The sequence below is a fragment of the Leucoraja erinacea genome, chromosome 2 (genome assembly GCF_028641065.1).
Source record: "Leucoraja erinacea ecotype New England chromosome 2, Leri_hhj_1, whole genome shotgun sequence".
NCBI lineage: Eukaryota > Metazoa > Chordata > Chondrichthyes > Rajiformes > Rajidae > Leucoraja > Leucoraja erinaceus.
In genome coordinates, this window is record NC_073378.1 from 29,355,339 (window position 1) to 29,375,841 (window position 20,503).

The 20,503-nt window shown below is 47.5% G+C and overlaps 1 protein-coding gene across 1 annotated transcript; it reads right to left on the reverse strand.

Annotated features, from left to right (window-relative positions):
- Positions 1-674: 674 nt before the first annotated feature.
- smim13 (small integral membrane protein 13) lies at positions 675-19,898 on the reverse strand. The gene is made up of 2 exons (XM_055653986.1): positions 19,677-19,898; positions 675-8,877 (listed from the first exon to the last, which is right to left on the reverse strand). Exons 1-2 carry the CDS (start codon positions 19,750-19,752, stop codon positions 8,684-8,686), a joined length of 270 nt encoding a protein of 89 aa, XP_055509961.1. The 5' UTR covers positions 19,753-19,898; the 3' UTR covers positions 675-8,683.
- Positions 19,899-20,503: the final 605 nt, after the last annotated feature.

Genomic DNA, 20,503 nt, shown 5'->3' on the forward strand with positions numbered 1-20,503 from the left:
GCAAAGCCGCCAGCACGGCCGCGCACCTTCTGTGAACACGTTTAAGAAAGAACTGTGGGTGCTGGAAAAATCGAAGGTAGACAGAAAATGCCGGAGAAACTCAGCGGGTGGAGACATGCGAGGGTTGCGTGAGGCTGCCTCACCCGCTGAGTTTCTCCAGCATTTTTGTCCCCCTTCTGTGAACACGTGATTTGATGCCTGCCATCCGGGGCGGGATGGGGACGGGATCCACGTGTGCACGTGAAAGATGTGGGCCCCCCCCCCCCCCCCCCCCCATCCGCTCACAGGCACGTGTCCCGGCCCCTATGCAGAACAAGGTTCCCAACCCCTGGTTTAGAGATACAGCTCGGAAACAGGCCCCTCGGCCCAACGAGTCCACACTACCAGCGATTCTCGCATATTAACACTCTCCTACACACACTAGGGACAATTCACATTTATACCAAGCCGAGTAACCTACAAACATGTACGTCTTTGAAGTGTGGGAGGAAACCGAAGATTTAGGAGAAAACCCACGTGGTGACAGGGAGCGTGTCCGAACTCCGTACAGACAGCACTATTCGAACCCAGGTCTCCAGCGCTGTAAGCGATGTCAAGCAGCGACTCTACCGCTGCACGACCGTGCCGCCTAGTTGGAGATATGAACAGAATAAGGACAAGAAGGCTTGAATGAAGACTGTTTCTTTGCCATTTTATTTCATCGTTTCTATTACAGGGGTCAGTTTAAGAAACAGGAAACATGTTAAAGGATGTTATTAACACGCAACAGCATGGTTTAGTGACTTGCGTCTATAATATTACATGTTAACAAGAACATACAACAGTGTCAGCATTTCACCAGTCAAATAAACATTCCAACTCGCATTCTAATAACTTAAATGTAACATGAATTCAAACCACTGTTTGAACATCAATGTGAAACCTAGCAAATTTTACATTGTAACCATTATATTTGCATCTTAATACAGAGTGGTCTTTCTGAATTTATCACAAATGTTTTTAATATAAAGTTACTTCCGTGAAAGCATAAGCCCCTACCGTTTATAGTTTGAGGTAGCCTCTTGGATGAAACAAGTTGGTTACAATCAACACAATTTCTCCAGATTTGACCTTTATAATAAAGGGTCTCAACATTTGACCTTTTGTTTAAAAAAAAAAAAAGTTTAGTGTAAAGATACAGAGCGGAAACATGTCCTTCAGCCCACCGAGTCCGCACCGACCAGCGATCCCCGCACATTAACACTACCCTATACATACTAGGGCCAATTTATTTTACATTTATAACCAAACCAATTAACCTACAAACTCTATTATGAAAGTACACAAGCGACTGGTTATGCAAAGGACTACATATTCAAAAGGTCACTGCAGATACGAGGGATGCAATATTTTATTAATATTTTTTAATTAGGAACAAAGAACTGGAGATGCTGGTTTGCAAAAAAAAAGGACAAAGTGTTGGAGTAACGCAGCGGGTCAGGCAGCATCTCTGGAGAACATGGATAGGTGACGTTTCAGACCAAAACAGGAAAGATATATGGAGATTGTTGAAAGAAGTGAGTTCTTAACTTAAGACTGGTTGGCGCAGACTCGGTGGGCCAAAGGGCCTGTTTCAGCGCTGTCCCTCTAAACCAAACCTAACTAAGAGAGAATGTGTAGGGAGGAACAGCAGATGCTGGTTTAAACCAAAGACAGACAAGAAAAAAACCTGGAGTAACTCAGCAGGTCAGGCAGCATCTGTGGAGAACATGGATAGATGATGTTTCTCAGAGTGCTGGAGTAACTCAGCGGGTCAGGCAGCATCTCTGGATGAACATGGATAGATGATTTCACAGAGTGCTGGAGTAACTCAGCGGGTCAGGCAGCATCTCTGGAGAACATGGATAGGTGATGTTTCACAGAGTGCTGGAGTAACTCAGCGGGTCAGGCAGCATCTGTGGAGAACATGGATAGGTGACATTTCAGGTCGAGACCCTTCTTGGATAGAAATTGACATTTTTATGGGGTTCTGGTGTTAAATTCAGCAGAACCCTTGCCTTCACTTGCCTGGCCATCCACCTTCCCCCACCCCGCAAATAACGGTTAAATATCACCCAAAACTAAAAGTAGCAGGTGTTCAAAGAAGGAACAAGCTATTTTATAGTGTAAGAAGGAACTGCAGGTGCTGATTTACACTGAAGATAGACACAATATAAGTGCTGGGGTAACTCAGCCGGTCAGGCAGCATCTCTGGAGAAGGACTAGGTGACATTTTGGGTGGAGACCGTTCACATAGAGCCTTTTGTTACAGACCCGTTTCATATAGACCATTCATGCAGACCCTTTACCCAAGCACATTAGAGGAGAAAAGAGAACAGCCCAAAACAAAGGATATAGGGAGACGATTGAAACAGGAACAAGGGAAGCGTGTTCTGAATGTGGGAAGCCTTGAACCAATGCAGAAGAGGTTAGGGATGGGGTATGTAGAGCGGAGAGGCAGATAGCTGTGGCATAGAAATTGAGGCAAATGTGGCATTTAATGTGAGAACTAAGAAAAAAGGATGTACCTTTTGGAAGGAGACGAGGCATTTCTTGAGTCAGAGGGTGGTGAATCTGTGGAATTCATTGCCACAGACGGCTGTCGAGGCTAAGTAACTGGGTATTTTTTTTTAAAGAGGGCCAATTAACCTGCAAAGCTGTAGGTCTTTGGATTGTGGGAGGTAACCAGAGCACCCTGAGAAAACCCACGCAGGTCACTGGGGAGAACGTGCAAACTCCGTACAGACAGCACCCACAGTCGGGATCAATCCCAAGAATCTGGTGCTGTAGCGCCGTGCTAGCGTGCCGCCCTAGGATTAGTAAGAATGTCAAAGGTTGTGGGGAGAAGGCAGTCGATGGCACTGGGCCTGCACCCGTCAAGGAGTATCCCTGGAGATGGTAGATAGGTGACGTTTCGGAGTCATTCTTCTGAAGATGGGGCCCCGACCTGAAACGTCACCAATCCACGTTCTCCAGAGGTGCTGCCTGACCCACTGCGTTCAACTAGGACTATCTTTTTTCTTATTGTACACCAGCATCTGCAGTTCATTAGAAGAAACAAGGAACTGCAGGTGCTGGTTTATACCAAAAAATAGTCACAAAGTGCTGGAGTAACTCAGCGGGTCAGGCAGCATGGCCAGAGAGAAAAGATGGGTGGTGTTTCGGGTTCGTGACCCCTCATAAGGGTCCCAAAGCCGAAGTGTCACCAATCCTTTTTCTCCAGAGATGCCGCCTGAGCCACTGAGTTACTCCAGCACTTTGTGCCTGTCTGCAGTTTATTGTTTGTACCATGGAGAATAGCTGATGGAGAAGGGTCTCGACCCGAAACATCGCCTATTCCCTTTCTGCAGAGGTGCTGGATAGAATGAATGTGGAAGGGATATATCCACATCCACCAGTGGGAGAGTCCAGGGCCAGAGGCCACAGCCTCAGAATGAAAGGATGTACCTTTAGAAAGGAGATGAGAAACAATTTCTTTAGTCAGTGGGTGGTGAATCTGTGGAACTCATTGCCACAGACGGCTGTGGATATTTTTAAGGCGAAGATTGACAGATTCTTGATTAGCACGGGTGTCAGAGGTTATGGGGAGAAGGCAGGAGTACGGGGTTGAGAGGGAAAGATAGATCAGCCATGATTAAATGCCATGAGTAGATTTGATGGGCCAAATGGCCTAATTCTTCTCCTAGAAGCTATGAACATGATCCACTGAGTTACTCCAGCGTCTCGTGTCTATCTTCGGGATCAAGTACTAGCTTTGTTTTAAAAAAGACAAGAGTGATTTAATGTCTGAAGGCCGTAAAGAGGTTTAGGTGAATGAAGGGCCTGTCCCATTTACATTATTTTTTTTCAGCGACTGCCGGCACCCGTCATTAGTCGCAGCAGGTCGCTGAAAATTTTCAACATGTTCAACTCCAGCGGCAGCCAGAAAAAGGAACAACTCTTTGGGTGACTACTTATGACAGAAAAAGATACGACTCTTTGGGCCATGCGGTCGTGAGTAGTCACCCAAAGAGTCCTACCTTTTTCTGGTCGCCGCTGGATTTTCAACATGTTTGAAATTTTTCGGCGACCTGCTTATTATTTAAGAATAAGGAGTAAGCCATTTAGAACGGAGACGAGGAAACACTTTTTCACCCAGAGTGTGGTGAATCTGTGGAATTCTCTGCCTCTGAGGGTGGTGGAGGCGGGTTCTCTGGATGCTTTCAAGAGAGAGCTAGATAGGGCTCTTAAAAATAGTGGAGTCAGGGGATATGGGGAGAAGGCAGGAACTGAGTACTGATTGGGGATGATCAATCATGATCATATTGAATGGCTCGAAGGGCCGAATGGCCTACTCCTGCACCTATTGTCTATTGACTATGACGGGTGCCGGCAGTCGCTGAAATAAAAATCGCGTAGGTGGGACAGGTCCTTGAGGCTGGATATGTACACCAATGCACACTTTTTAATTGTATTGTGCTAATTAGATCGTTAATGTACACTTCTAAGTGCCACTATTTTTTTTTTAAACTATAACCTCTTTACAAATGTGTTTTGCCAATAGTTTTGAAAGCCAGTATCAATACAATGCAGAGGAATCAAAAACTCTAAATGCCACATAAAAGAACAGTATGTCTAGTTGCAGTCCATTTAGAAAATAAACATTTCTTGCTGTGATCGTTCAGACGCGATTTGTAAATGTAGCAATGGATAATATAGAACACTAAGCAAAAAGCAAACACGGAACGATGCAGGCTGGTCACAAGAAGCATCGGCACGCTCGAACTTTGGAACAAAATGCTGCAAACATCAAGGGGAAACAATCAACTGTTAGCAAGACCGGTCTTATTTCGAAAGCAGCTGCTACTATATCATCCTTGTTTCAGTTTAGTTTAGAGATACAGCGCGGAAACAGGCCCTTTGGCCCACCGAGTCCGCACCGACCAGCGATCCCCGCACACTTACACTACCGCACATACACAAACGGGAAAATTCACAATTACACCGAAGACAATTAGCCTACAAACCTGGACGTCTTTGGAATGCGGGAGGAAACCGGAGAAAACCCACGCAGGACACGGCGAGAAGGCACAAACTCCGTACAGACAAGCGCCCGTAGTCGGGATGGAACCCGGGTGTATGGCACTGTGAGGCAGCAACTCTACCGCTGCGCCACCGTGCCGCACAGTTGTCATCATTTTATTTGTATGGTGCTATTTTCAAACACAGGCTACGTCAACTGCCTGTCGAAAACTGCAACCGAACAGTGAACAAGATGGCCATCACAACATTACTTTTTAAAGTCAGGAGAGGGAGGAATAGGACCAGATGGAGGAGAAACTGAAAAAAGATCCTCCATTCTACACATAAGGAACGTCGAAGGTGTGGAACAGGATTATTGATACTTTGAAGTAGCGTTAAACCTTGGCGCGGCACGGGGCTTGTCTGTACGGAGTTTGTACGTTCTCCCCGTGACCTGCGTGGGTTTTCTCCAAGATCTTCGGTTTCCTCCCACACAAAGACGCACAGGTTTGGAGGTTAATTGGCTTGGTGTAAATGTAAATTGTTCCCATCGCGTGGAGGGTAGTGTCAATGTACGGGGAGCGTTGGTCGGTGCAGACTCATTTCCGCGCTGTATCTAAGTCAGTTTCCACTGCCACTCTACTTCTACAATGCAACGTTTAGCTCCAAAGATAAAATCAGCTATTCATTGCAAAATATTTAGGTATTCAACATTTTCATTCCAAATATTGGACAATATTTCCTGCAGAAATACAGCTGTGGTTGTTCCCCAAGCTATCTGCCTGTAATTTGAGCCTAGGCTGAAAGATGAAGGATAATGCCCTAATCTTTTGTTTATAACAAAAGCAGTAAGTTTATTTTTGAGATGCAGCAGGGAAACAGGACCTTCTGCCACTGAGTACACGCCAACCATCGACCGACCACCCATGTAGCACGGAAACAAGATCCTCGACCCACTGAGTTCCACACCGACCATCGATCACCCCGTACACTATGTTATTCCACTTTCTCATTCACTCCCCGCGCACTAGGGGGCAATTTACAGAGGGCAAATTAACCTACAAACCCGCACGTCTTCGGGATGTGGGAGAAACCAGAGCACATGGAAGGTGACCCACGGGGTCACACGTGCAAACTCCACAGATACTGCACCCGAGGTCAGGATCGAACCAGGCCCACTGAGGCAGCGACTCAAATAAATGTGCTTCAATCTATGTCCTGCATGTTTCCGAAACTCTCCTGCACAATTTACAAATTGTCAAGGCGTCTAGAAGTTTATAAAGAGCAAGGGCATATTGTTGTCAAAATGGATAATGAAAGCAAAAGGTTTCAGAATCCGTGAAAGGAGCAGCACCTCATATTCCGCTTGGGCAGTCTGCACCCTAGTGGCATAAACATTAAATTCTCCAATTTCCAGTAGCCCTTGCTGTCTCCTCCCCTTCTCAGCTCTCCCTCAGCCCTCGGGCTCCTCCTCTTCCCTTCTTCTCCCCCCCCACACCCCACATCAGTCCGAAGAGGATGCTCATAATAAACTGTGGCCTAGAAATCCAGGCAGGTTACTCTACCTCCCGCAATTCTAAGTGGCATGAATGTCATTTAGATATGTTTTAGAGTAAACAGACCCTTCGGCCCACCGAGTCCACACCGATTAGCGGTCCCCGTACACAAACACTATCCCAGGGACAATTTACAATGTATACCATGCCAATTAAACAACAAACCTGAATGCCTTTGGAATGTGGGAGGAAGCCGAAGATCACGGAGAAAACCCACGCAGATCACGGGGAGAACGTACAAACCTCATACAGACAGCACCCGTAGTCGGGATCGAGCCAGGGTCTCTAGCGCTGTGGGGCAGCAACTCTGCCACAGCGCCACTGTGCCGCCCATGGTCAGCTGGGAAGAAACTGCCACCAATTTATGGGTGAATTGATACCATTGTGGATATGCGACTGTGAATTTCCTGTGATGCTACAGCGCATAATGATGCAATTTCCTGGTGGGTCACGATCTCGGTTTCATCATTTCCTCCAAATTGATCCTTTAGAGACCTGTCCAGGAAATTAAGTCACACATTTCGGAGGATATTCATCATTGGGCGTGGAAGGAAGGGCTTGTCTTCCAACTCACATGGGTTTATGATCTCTTGAGGTCACCATCTCCACGTAATTGCCCTGCAGTAGTTCTAATTTTGAGTTCTAGAGATACAGGGTGGAAACAGGCCCTTCGGCCCACTCGAGTCCAAGCCCACCGTCGATCACTCCTTCACACCCTTTACACTTTCCCATCAGGCAAGAGGCACAGAAGTTTGAAAATGCAAACTTCCAGATTCAGGAACAGTTTCTTCCCAGCTGACCAATGATCACCTGTACAGTTGGACAGCACCCGCAGTGGGGATCGAACCCGAGTCTCTGACGCTGCGAGGCAGCAACTCTACCGCTGCGCCACTGTGTGAAAAGGAGTGTTCCTCGAACAAAGGGTTAGTGAGGATTAATAAGGGTGACAGGAGTTATGGGAAGAAGGCAGAAGAATGGGATTGAAGGGGGGGGGGGTGGGGGGGGAAGATAGATCAGCCATGATTGAATGGCGGAGTAGACTCGATGGTCCAAATCTCCCAATTCTGCTCCAAGGACTAATGAACAGTGACTTTTCTCATTCGACAACAGTTTAGGCAAGTCTTACATTCTCACGAGCTTCTATGAAAGCAAGTTAGGTGTTTCAATTGACGTGTTAAAAAAAATAAGAAAAGATGCGGCAGAAAATGTAAACATGTTCAATGTGGTTCATCATAATTATGTGAAAAGTTCTTAAAAATATATTAGAACCAGCTAAAGCAAAGTTCAAACAACATACACTTTTAAAGGCTGCTAATTTACGACATAAACCGTTTTTAGTACTTAGAGCAGTCATTCAGAAAGAGGAATCGTATGCAACAAAATGAGGTTACAGTTGGTAGGACAATTTGATTCGAGACTCCTGCATCCGGGACTGAATAATCCACCAATTCATCAGAATTAAAGGACGGTCCTTTAGGAAGGAGATAAGGAATTTCTTTAGTCAGAGTGTGGTGAATATGTGGAATTCTTTACCACAGAAGGCTGTGGAGGCCAAGTCAGTGGATATTTCAAAGCAGAGACGGATAGATATATTTCTTGATTAGTGCGGGTGTCAGGGGTTATGGGGAGAAGGCAGGAGAATGGGGTTAGGAGGGAGGGATAGATCAGCCATGATTTAATGGTGGAGTTGACCTGATGGGCCGAATGGCCTGACTCTGCTCCTGTAATCTATGACCTTATTACCAATTGATTGCAAATTGATTTGCTCGGCAATGATGAGAAATAGATGACTCTGTACTGATAAATTAAGCAAGCATTGTGGCATTTCTGCGGCGCGAACATTGGCAAACTGCTCCAAATGTGAACGCAGAACATCGCAGCACAGGAACGGCCCTTGCCCTTCGGCCCACCACGTCAATGTTGACCATCGAGCCAATTTAACCTGCACACCTGCTTGCATTGTGGTCTACATCCCTGCTGGGTAAATGAGAAGTGTTTTTCAGCAAGCCAGCCGAAGCAAACAGTTAAATAAAGCGAGGCAATGTCGATCGCAGACTGAAGCGGTGCTGAGAGGGCCAATGAACGGAACCGTGCTCCGGTGCGGTTTACTATGTGGTGCCTTCAGTCGGCGCCCTCCGTAGACGTGCCGATTTAGGTCTGTGCCCTGCGGGTGCAGGTGGAGAGTCTCCTGTGCTTGCACTCTCCGATGACTCGCTGTCCCCTTGCAGCGAGCTGGTATCGCCCACCAGTTCCCGGAGGAATTTGAACTTCGACAGGAACAGCTGCCAAACCACATACCAACCTGCAAGGCAACAGAGAGCCAGTCATAGAAACATAGAAAATAGGTGCAGGAGTAGGCCATTCGGCCCTTCGAGCCTGCACCGCCATCCGATATGATCATGTCTGATCATCCAACTCAGTATCCCATCCCTGCCTTCTCTCCATATACCCTGATCCCTTTAGCCACAAGGGCCACATCTAACTCCATCTTAAATATAGCCAATGAACTGGCCTCAACTACCTTCTGTGGCAGAGAATTCCACAAATTCACCACTCTCTGTGTGAAAAATGTTTTTCTCATCTCGGTCCTAAAAGATTTCCCTCTTATCCTTAAACTGTGACCCCTAGCTCTGTACTTCCCTAACATTGGGAATAATCTTCCTGCATCTAGCCTGTCCAACCCCTTAAGAATTTTATGCAGGGCAGTGAAACGGTGGCAGCACGGTGGTGCAGCGGTAGAGCTGCTGCCTCACAGCGCACGGAGACCCGGGTTCGATCCTGACTACAATACAATACATTTATTGTCAATTGAACCTCAAATGAAGTTCAAACAAAATTTGGTTTCTGCAGTCATACAACAAGAAAAGAACCAAGACACACAACCAACACAATTTACACAAACATCCATCACAGTGAATCTCCTCCTCACTGTGATGGAAGGCAAAGTCTTGTCTCTCCCCTGTGTTCCATTCTTCTCTCGATGTTAAAGTTCCCGGCGGGCGACGGCAAGTCCCGCAGGCCGTTAAGGCCGCGCAGGGCTATGCAAGGCCCCGCCCCGGGTCTTAATGTTGGAGACCCCGGCAGGTGATGGCGATGTAAGGCCCCGCTCCGGGTCAATTTCAACCCCGCAACTCGGGCGGGAGAAGTTGCCGTTGCGGGAGCTCCGAAAAGTGCTGTCTGTGCGGAGTTCATAGGTTCTCTTCGTGACCTGTGTGGGGTTTCTCCGGGTGCTCCGGTTCCTCCCATATACCAAAGACGTGCAGTTTTGTATGTTAACTGGCTTCGGTGAGATTGTGAATTGTCTCCAGTGCGCAGGATAAAACTAGTGTACAGGCGATTGCTGGTTAGCACACCCAGTGGGCCGAATGGCCTGCTTCTACGCTGTATCTCTAAACTAAATTGGTATTTGAAAAGAGACTGATGAAGCACTAATTGGCCAGTTGAGATTTTGTGTGCTTTTTACATTCAAACCATTGCAGAGGAATTTTCACTTCAGCAACAGGGTCACAGAGTCATCCAGCGTGGAAACAGACCTTTCGGCCAAACTCACCCACACCGACCAACATGTCCCATCTACACTAGTCTCGCGTGCCCGTACTTGGCACATCCCTCTAAACCATTTCGCTCTATGTCCAAATGTCTTGGTGTAAAGACCTAGTTTGGATCACTGTGTGGTATTATACAGAGGTGGGCCTCCCTCGGGCATTGGAACCATTGTTTTTTTCCCTGTAACCAGTGTGTTAAAACACGTCTCACAATCATGTTAAGACTACAAGTCACAGGAGCAGCTTTAAACCATTCGAGTCTGCCCTGCCAAACAATCATGGCTGATCTTATTTTTCCCTCATAAGCCCATTCTCGTGCCTTCGCCCTGTAACCTTTGACACCCTTAAGAGCCTGTCCCCCTTAAGCATCATTTGCGCATCATTTACGCAACATCATTATTGCGTCACGATGCATGACGCGCGTGTGATGCATGCATGGCGTGCATAGTGCGTGGTGATGTAAGCAGTGACGCACGGTTGCGCACGGCGCCCCAGGATTTTGGGATTCAAAAAATCTTTGCGCACCACCTGCGTGACTTGCAAATGACGCCCAAGTGGGACAGGCCCTTTACTAATGAAGAACCTTCGCTTTAAAAACACCAATGACTTGGCCTCCACCACCGTCTATGACCATGAATTTCACAGCTTCACCACCTTTTGGCTGAAGAAATTCCACTCATCGCCATTCTAACTGTACGTCCTTGTACTGTAAAGCTGCGCCCTCTCCAGGTTCTAGACCACAGAGAGGGCAATTTAATTTTTAAGGGGGGCAATTGAGCGTGACTGAGGAGGTCTGGGTCCAAATTTTTTTTTTTGGATTTTCCATCAGGTAAACATATATAGTTTATGTTTCAGATGTTATTTTGAGTAAATCATTTTTTTTGGGTAAAAAGGTCTTTATTGTGTAGTTATTACATAATCACCGCGCCATCGCTCTTCATGCACGTCGCACGAAGCGCGCGAGGTCATGGGAGAACCTTATTTATTGAATTGGATTTAGAAATGCGATTCAAAGAGCTTTTGCTAAGTTACCCTTATAATATCTATTTCCTCCGTTTTCTCTCAAGGGAAAGCAAGGGGGGGGGGGCATCAGGATTTTAGAGATGATTAGGTGGGGCATGGCCAAAAAAAGTTGGGAACCACTGTTCTAGACTCTCCCACTACTGGAAACATCCTCTCCACATCCATTCTATCCCGGCTTCTCATCATTCAATTTTATGAGTTATGATAGCAGTTTCACTTAGCATTGACGAGGATGTTGCCAGGACTAGAGGGTGTGAGCTATCAGAAGAAGTTGAGTAGGCTGGGACTATTCCCTGGAATGCAGGAGGGGTGATCTTATAGAGGTGTATAAAAGGTGTATTGAGGTGATGAGGGAGGGAATCAAGAACCACAGGACATAGGTTTAAGGGGAAAATAATTAATAGGAATCAGAGGGGTAACTTTTTCACACAAAGGGTGATGGGTGTATGGAACGAGCTGCCATAGGAGGTAGTTGAGGCTGGGACTATCCCAACATTTAAGAAATAGTTAGACAGGTTTAGAGGGATATGGGCCAAACGTAGGCAGGTGGGACTAGTGTAGATGGGACATGTTGGCCGGTGTGAGAAAGTTGGACTGAAGGGCCTGTTTTGACGCCGTAAGACTATGACTTTATGACTTAATGCTTATTTAGCAGAAAAGAAAAATACCATCAAACTGGTAAAATGTTCTTTCTGCCTTTGAAATATAAAAATAATGACTGAACTAGAATAATGCCTGTGGCAAATATACAAGGAAAACAGATTGCTCTGGAGTAATATAGACCCTTTAAAAACTGCGTGATATGGAAAAGGTGAACAAAAGACAAATATATGGAATAATTAGTTCAGTTTGGCTAATTTTAGAGATACAGCACGTAAACAGGTCCTTCGGCACACCAAGTCCGTGCCGACCAGCGACCCCCATATACACTAGCACTATCCTACACACCAAGGATGATTTACAATTTTTACAATTAATCTGCAAACCTGAAAATAGACACAAAATGCTTGAATAGCTCACCGGGACCAGCAGCATCTCTGGAGAGAAGGGGCACAAAATACTGGAGTAACTCAGCGGGACAGTCTGAAGAAGGGTCTCGACCCGAAACATCACTCATTCCTTCTCTCCAGAGATGCTGCCTGTCCCGTTGAGTTACTCCAGCATTTTGTGTAGCCCGTCCCACTGACTTACTCTGGCATTTTGTGTCCACAAACCTGTATGTCTTTGGAGTGTGGGAGGAAACCTGAGCACCAGGAGAAAACCGATGCGGTCACAGGGAGAATGCACAAACTCAGCACAGACAGCACCCATAGTCAAGATAAAAGCCAGGTCACAGGCGCTGTAAGGCAGCCAATCTACCGCTGCACCACCGTGCCGCCTTAAGTAATTGTTCCATAGTGATAATAACTATAATAAAGATTAAAGAGATCAGAGGCTTCATAAACATGTGTATGGCATAGCTTTAAGGTGAGAGGGGTGCCTGGAGCACACTGCCAGAGGTGGTGGTGAAGGCAGATACAATAGTAGCATTTAAAAGGCTGTTAGATATGTACATAGATCTGCAGGAAATGGAGAGGTGGATCATGTGCAGGCTGACAACATTAGTATATATTGGCATCATGCTGGGCACAGGCATTGTGGGCCGAAGGGCCTGTTCCTGTTCTGTACTTAGCTATGTTCTGTGTAAAATGTCAAGAAGTATTATAAGGCTGTGGAGACCAACCCAAATGATATTTTTAAGGCAGAGACATGGATTTTTGATTAGTGGCAGGAAACATGTTCCCGGTTTTGGGGGAATCCCGAACCAGGGGCCACAGTTTAAGAATATGGGGCAAGCCCTTGAGAATGGAGATGAGGAAACACTTTTTCACACAGAGAGTTGTGAGTCTGTGGAATTCTCTGCCTCAGAGGACGGTGGAGGCAGGTTCTCTGGATGCTTTCAAGAGTTAGATAGAGCTCTTAAAGATAGTAGAGTTAAAGGATATGGGGAGAAGGCAGGAACGGGGTACTGATGGTGGATGATCAGCCATGATCACATTGAATGGTGGTGCTAGCTCAAAGGGCCAAATGGCCTACTCCTCTATTGTCTACTGTGTGTGTAGGATCGTAGAAACATAGAAACATAGAAATTAGGTGCAGGAGTAGGCCATTCGGCCCTTCGAGCCTGCACCGCCATTCAATATGATCATGGCTGATCATCCAACTCAGTATCCCGTACCTGCCTTTTCTCCATACCCTCTGATCCCCTTGGCCACAAGGGCCACATCGAACTCCCTCTTAAATATAGCTAGTGTGCAGGGATCACTGGTCGTTGCGGACTCAGTTGTATCCTTTCCACGTTGTATCCTAAACTAAAACTAGAAACACTATCACCCGACAGCTCCAGCCAGCCTTATTGAATCCAAGGCCTCTGCTGCCCGCGTGGAGTCTGCACGTTTTCCTTCTGACCACGTGAATACACCCTGGATGCTGTGGGTTTTCTGTCCTAAAGACATGTGGGTAGGTCGGTTAATTGTTCTCTAGTGTGTAGGTACATGATGCAATCTGGGTGCTAATGGGAGAGGGGGTTGAATAGTTTACGGGGAGCATCAGCTATGGAGGCCAAGTTATTGGGTATTTTTAAAGCAGAGATTAACAGATCTTCGATTAGAACGGGTATCAGGGGTTATGAGGGCTGAATAGCCTAATTCTGCTTCTATGACTTGAACTTGTGAACTACCAACCAGTGACAGGTGGGAGGAAACAATAGACCCGAGGGAAATTTGTGTGGCCACGGAGAGAACATGCAAATTCTATACAGTCAGCCGCACCTCCTATTATAAGGTCATAAGTGATCGGAGTAGAATTAGGCCATCAATTCTAATCCTCCATTCAATCATGTCTGATCTATCTCTCCCTCCTAACCCCATTCACCTGCCCCTGCTCCAGTACTGATCACAAATCTATCTATCCCTACCTTACAACTATCTACTGACTTGGCCTCCACAGCCTTGTGTGGCAAAGAATTCCACAGATTCACCCACCCTACCTCACTCGCCGTGGATACCAGACCTCCAAAGGTGAGGTGGGGTGGAGTAGAATGCAAACTGCTGGATGTATCGAGCGGGTCAGGCAGCATTTGTGGAGGGAAATGGACGTGTGACAATATGGGTCGGAACCCTTCCTCAGAGGCGACCTGCACATTTCACTCCACAGATGCTGCCTGACCCGTCGCATTCATGCAGCAGTTTGTTATTTTACTCAGGATGCCAGCATCTGCACCGCTGCCCGTCACCATGGAAGGATAGAGGCTGTTTAAGCTCAGAATCTATATCTATGCACAACCAGAGAGCAGTTCCAAGCTGCCATCTGCCTCTATGGAGACCCTCGGACTATCTTTGATCGGTCTTTACTGGCTTTAAGTTATCCTGTATCTGTACACTGAATGGCTCGATTGTAATCATGTGTGTCTTTCCGCTGACTGGAGAGCACGCAACAAAAGCTTTTCACTCTTGGGACACGTGATAATAAACTAAACTAGACTAGAACAGAATCGCTAAAGCTTGAACATCAGTACGGTGACGGAAGAATAAAGAATTGCAAATGTTATTCACAGAAAGAGATCGGGAAAAGCATGTTAACTCTACGCCATTCAGTCATAGGGTCATACAGCACAGAGACAGGCCCTTCGGCCCAATTCGTCCATGCCGACCAAGATGCCGGTTTACAGCGACTAATTAACCATTAAACCCGCACGTCTTTGAGATGCGAGAGGAAACCGGAGTCCACGGAGGAAACCCACACGGTCACGGGGAGAACGTGCAAACTCCACACAGACAGCAACCGAGGTCAGGATCGAACCGGGGACTCTGGCACTGTGTGGCAGCGGCTCTACTATCTGCACAACCGTGCTGCCTTTTTGCATTGACCAGATTTACTTTATAAAAGGCAAGCATTACTATAAAATGGTGCTTTTTATTGATTGTAAATTTTACTAAAAAAACAATTCAAAGCATCACGTTGAGTTATTGGAGTCTTAATCTCCCGTTAGGCAAGAGGTGAAAACGCACACCACCAGATTAAAGGACAGTTTCTTCCCAGCTGCTATCAGACAACTGAACCAAAGATATGTAGACGTGTCTGAAGAAGGGTTTTGTACCGAAACGTCACCCATTCATTCTCTCCAGAGACGCTGCCTGTCCTGCTGAGACTCCAGCATTTTGTGTCTATCTTCAGTGTAAACCAGCATCTGCAGTTCCTTCCTATTTTCATCACCAACCAGAGAGCGGTCCTGAGCTACCACTTACCTCATTGAAGACCCTGGGATTATATTTAATCAGACTTTACTTTTCACTGAACGTTATTCACTGAGGCAGGGACTATCCTAACAATTAAGAAACATTTGGACAGGTACATGGATAGGACAGGTTTAGCGAGATATTGGCCAAGCGCAGGCAGTTGGGACTAGTGTAGATGGGACATGTTGGCCGGTGTGAATAAGTTGGGCCGAATGGCCTGCTTTAACACTGTATCACTCTAAGACTCTTGAAACATCCTACCGCAACCAGAGAGCAGTGCTGAACTACTATCTAACGCGTTGGTGATTTTCGGACTATCGTTGATCGGACTTTATTGCACTAAACGTTCTTCACTTACCATGGGAGACAAAAATGCTGGAGAAACTCAGCGGGTGAGGCAGCGTCTATGGAGCGAAGGAAATAGGCAACGTTTCGGGTCGAGACCCTTCTTCAGACTGATGCGAGGGTGGGGGTGGGCGGGAAGAAGAAAGGAAGAGGCGGAGACAGTGGGCAGAGGGAAAGCTGAGAAGGGGAGGAGAAAGCAGGGACTACCTAAAATTAGAGGTCAATGTTCATACCGCTGGGGTGCAAACCTTCCTATTCACTTATCATGTATCTGTACATTGTGGATGGTTTAATTGTAATCATATATTGTCTTTCCGCTGACTGTTTAGCGCGCAACAAAAGCTTTTCACTGTACCTAGGTACACGTGACAACAAACAAAACTAAACCGTGTAGGAAGGAACTGCAGATGCAGGTTTACATCAATGATGGACACAAAACTGTCTTAAGAGTGCCACCATCGTCCCTGTCCCGAAGAAACCAAACCCAGCCTGCCATAATGACTTTCGACCAGTGGCTCTAACACCCATAGTAATGAAGTGCTTTGAGCGACTGGTTATGCAGCATATCAAAAATAGTCTACCTGCTGACCTAGACCCACTGCAGTTCGCCTACAGAGCCAACCGATCCACAGAGGACGCATTCTCAACAACACTGAATCTCGTACTGTCACACCTTGATCGGAAAAATACTTATGCCAGGATCCTCTTCATAGACTTCAGCTCTGCTTTTAATACAATCATTCCGCAGCAGCTGGTGGAGAAGTTGGAGCTATTGGGGGTTGATGCTGGCACATGCAACTGGGTCCTGAACATTCTGTCGCAACGGCAGCAGACACGTCAGGGTGGGCAGTAGGAATCAAAAACCATAGCCGTGAGCACTGGCTCACCCCAAGGGGTCCTAAGCCCCCATTTTTAGTCTGCTGACACACGACTGTGCTGCTAGACTGACCAACAACTTCATCAACAAGTTCGCTGATGACACAACAGTGGTGGGTCTCATCAGTGACAATGATGAATCGGCGTACAGGATGGAGGTGGAGCTGCTCACAGGTTGGTGCAAATCCCACAACCTCATTCTCACGTGGGGAAAAAAACTAAGAAGATGGTGGTTGACTTCAGGAGGGCGGGGTCGGGGAAAACAACACCATACACACCTCTGCACATCGATGGAGCTGATGTGGAAAGGGTCAGCAGCGTGCAGTTCCTAGGACTACACCTGTCAGATGACCTGACGCGGCCAACACCACAGCACTGGTCAAGAGAGCCCAGCAGCCTACCCCTCTCCGAAGACTACGTAAAGCAGGTCTCCCCACTACACACCTACGGACTTTTTATAGGGGGACTGTCGAGAGCACACCTGACCTACGGCATCACTTTGGTTCGGGAGCTGCAATTACGAACGGCACCAACTAGACAGGATTGTGAAGACCGCCACAGGATTATTGGTGCTCCACTCCCTTTCCTGCTGGACATATACAGGAAGAGATGTATCAGCAGAGCCATCTCCATCATCAAAGACCCCTCCCCACCCATCGCATCACATATTCTCCATCCTGCCATCTGGGAAGAGGTACAGGAGCATTAGCTGCAAAACCAGCAGGATGCTCCTCAGCTTCTTCCCACAGGCTATAAGACTGCTAAACGGACTTTGCCCCCTGCCAAAGTATCGCGCACCAACCACCAACCTGGACACACTGCAGCAGAGCCACTGTCGTGCCGCTGCCGATCGGAATGCCTGTTGAATGTTTAGTAGAGTGTTAAATTTGTTCATGATATATGTATTTTTATTTCTATTTATTTTTAATGCACACTGAATGGACACTGGCTGAGCAACGTTTTTTTGTTTCCTCTGGGTATGTGAATACTCAGGAAATGATAATAAAGATATACAATACAATACAATACAATACAACAAAATGCTGGAGTAACTCAGTGGGACAGGCAGCATCTCCGGATAGAAGGAATCTCGACCCAAACCATCACCTATTCCTTCTATCCAGAGATGCTGCCTGACCTGCTGAGTTACTGCAGCATTTTGTGACTATACCAAACTAATCAGTCACCAGCTCATAATGGTTTGGGGCTCTGACGACATGGGAACTGTTAAGGGCCAGGTTAGGGCTGTTCTCCCGTGTGGGAACCGCACAGGCACACCAGGGGGAGCCATTTCCACCATCCTTCATGGTTCATTGACCTCTAGGGCAGCCTTATCTTCTGGGCAGAGCTGGTTCTTTAAGCACTGACTCACTGTACAGCACGGAAGTGACTTAGGGACTGTGATTTCTCCATGGAGCTCTACGGAAGAGCAGGACTACGGAAATCACTTTTCTCTGCACACATACAAAAAGCATGAAAGTGCTATTCTTAATGTAGTTTTGCCAGCATTTAGTCATAATCACAGCGCCATACAGGCCCGTCGGCTTAACCTGCCCACACCGACCAACTTACCTCCACTAACTACCAAACTACACTAGTCCCACCTGCCTGCATTTGGCCCATTTCCCTCTAAACCTCTCCATCCAAAACCGTACGAAATTGCAGCAAATTGTGGACGCGTCCCAGACCATCACACAAACCGACCTCCCTTCCATTCACTCCATCTATATCTCACGCTGCCTCGGCAAGGCCAGCAGCATAATCAAGAACCAGTCGCATTCCCGGTCACTCCCACTTCTCCCCTCTCTCATCAGGCAAGAGGTACTAAGTGTGAAAACGCACACCTCCAGATTTAAGGTCAGTTTCTTCCCAGCTGTTATCAGGCAACTGAACCATCCTATCACCAGCAGCACAACAGTATATGTAAACATAGTACACTGTAAACAATATAATAAACGAGAAAAGAAAAAGTTTAGTGCACGCACACCAATATATACACACACACACACATTCATACACACACTTAAGCCCCCGTCCCACTTACGTGTCCTTGGCACGCAAATTACGCGACCTTGTGGTCGCGTTGAGCCGCGACGGACCCGTGAAGGTCGCGTGCGATTTCATGCATATGCACAGCCGTCTGGAGCGTGTGACGTCATTTGAAGATGGACATAAAGCTGGAGTAACTCAGCAGGACCGGCAGCATCTCTGGAGAGAAGCAATGGGTGATGTTTCGTTTCGAGGCTCTTCTTCAGTCTGAAAAGAACGTCACCCATTGCTTTTCTCCAGAGATGCTGCCGGTCCCACTGAGTTACTCCTGCATTTTGTGTCCATCTTCAATTTTCTTGGCCCCGCTCTGGGAGTAGAAGTGGGGGCGGATCCGTTACCGCAACGGCCGTGAGCCCCGTGCGATGTCATGCACAAGTACATACCCCTCCGCACTTCTCAGTGGCACCGGCCCTGCGAGGCCATACGATGCCTGTGCGTCTCAACGCGACCACGATGTTGCGTAATTTACGTGCCAAGGACACGTAAGTGTGACAGGCCCTTTATACACACAAACATACACACACAAACATTCATACACACAAATATACACACATTCATACACACAATATACACACACATTCATACACACAATATACACACAAATATACACAGACGTCCATACACATTATATACACATATTTGCACACACAATTATATATACACATTTACACACACATTATATAAACACATGTGCACACGCATGCGGACACACACGTAGACGTGCGTACACTTGCACACATTTACACGCTGACACACACATGCATGCTCACTGTACACTCACACCCGTGCACTCACTCACATTTTGCACTTACACGCATGAACACGCATTTACACACATTTACACTCTCACGGCGCAAAAACACACACACACATATTTATACACAGTCATACAAGTGTAGAAACTGTGTACATGGCACTAGTTATTCGTTAAAAGATCACCGCAAATGGACATTGCTGATTGGCATTTGTTCACGGCTGGGTCTTACCGAAGAGCATGAAGAGGAGGACGCAGAGGAGGGTGGCGACCAGGACCAGCACGGTCAGCCCGATGCTCTGCAACATGTTGAGGTTGTGTAGGTGTGGGTGTAGGGGGGGCGGTCACTCACCAGGCCCACCATCCGCCTCACGGAGAGGAGAGGAGAGGAGAGTAGGGGCTTTGGACGACGACCACCACCCCTGGCCGCCGCCGCCTTTCTCCAGCCCCACTAGGCCCAGGCGGCGCGAACAACCCGCCCCCCGCAGCTTTACCGGCGACCCGCTCCTCTCGTCGCCTTGGCACCGCCGATCCCACCGCGGGGCATGCCGGTAAGTGTAGTCTGACCACAGCGCGTCTCCCGCCCACAGTCTGTCCCCGGGGTGAACACGATGACTACAATTCCCAACGTGCACCGCGGGGCGCCGCCCCCCACACCCCCCACCACACACAGTCTGTCGCTGGAGATGACGACAGGGAGCGCCGCGGGGCACGCCGGTGAGTGTAGTCCATCCACACCGCTATTCCCGCCCGCAGTCTGTAGCTGGGGTGACCACGATGACTACAGTTCCCAAGGAGCGTCGCGGGGCCCCCCAGTCGGACGTCAAATATGTCTGGTACACAAAATTGCTGGAGAAACTCAGCGGGTGCAGCAGCATCTATGGAGCGAAGGAAATAGGCAACGTTTCGGGCCGAAACCCTTCTTCAGACTGATGGGGGGGGGGGGGGAAGGAAAAAAGGGGAGGGGGAGGAGGAGGAGCCCGAGGGCCCGAGGGAGTTGTCATATGGAGACACACGTCCAAAACTGGGAGAATTCAATGTTCATGCCATCCGGACGCA

What these genes read in the sequence shown, in the direction of transcription:
- smim13 (XM_055653986.1), bottom strand. Translation starts at nt 19,752, where the DNA reads ATGTTGCAGAGCATCGGGCTGACCGTGCTGGTCCTGGTCGCCACCCTC. An exon ending in CCTCCTCTTCATGCTCTTCG is followed by an intron (nt 8,878 to 19,676) that starts GTAAGACCCAGC and finishes GTTGCCTTGCAG; the next exon opens with GTTGGTATGTGGTTTGGCAG.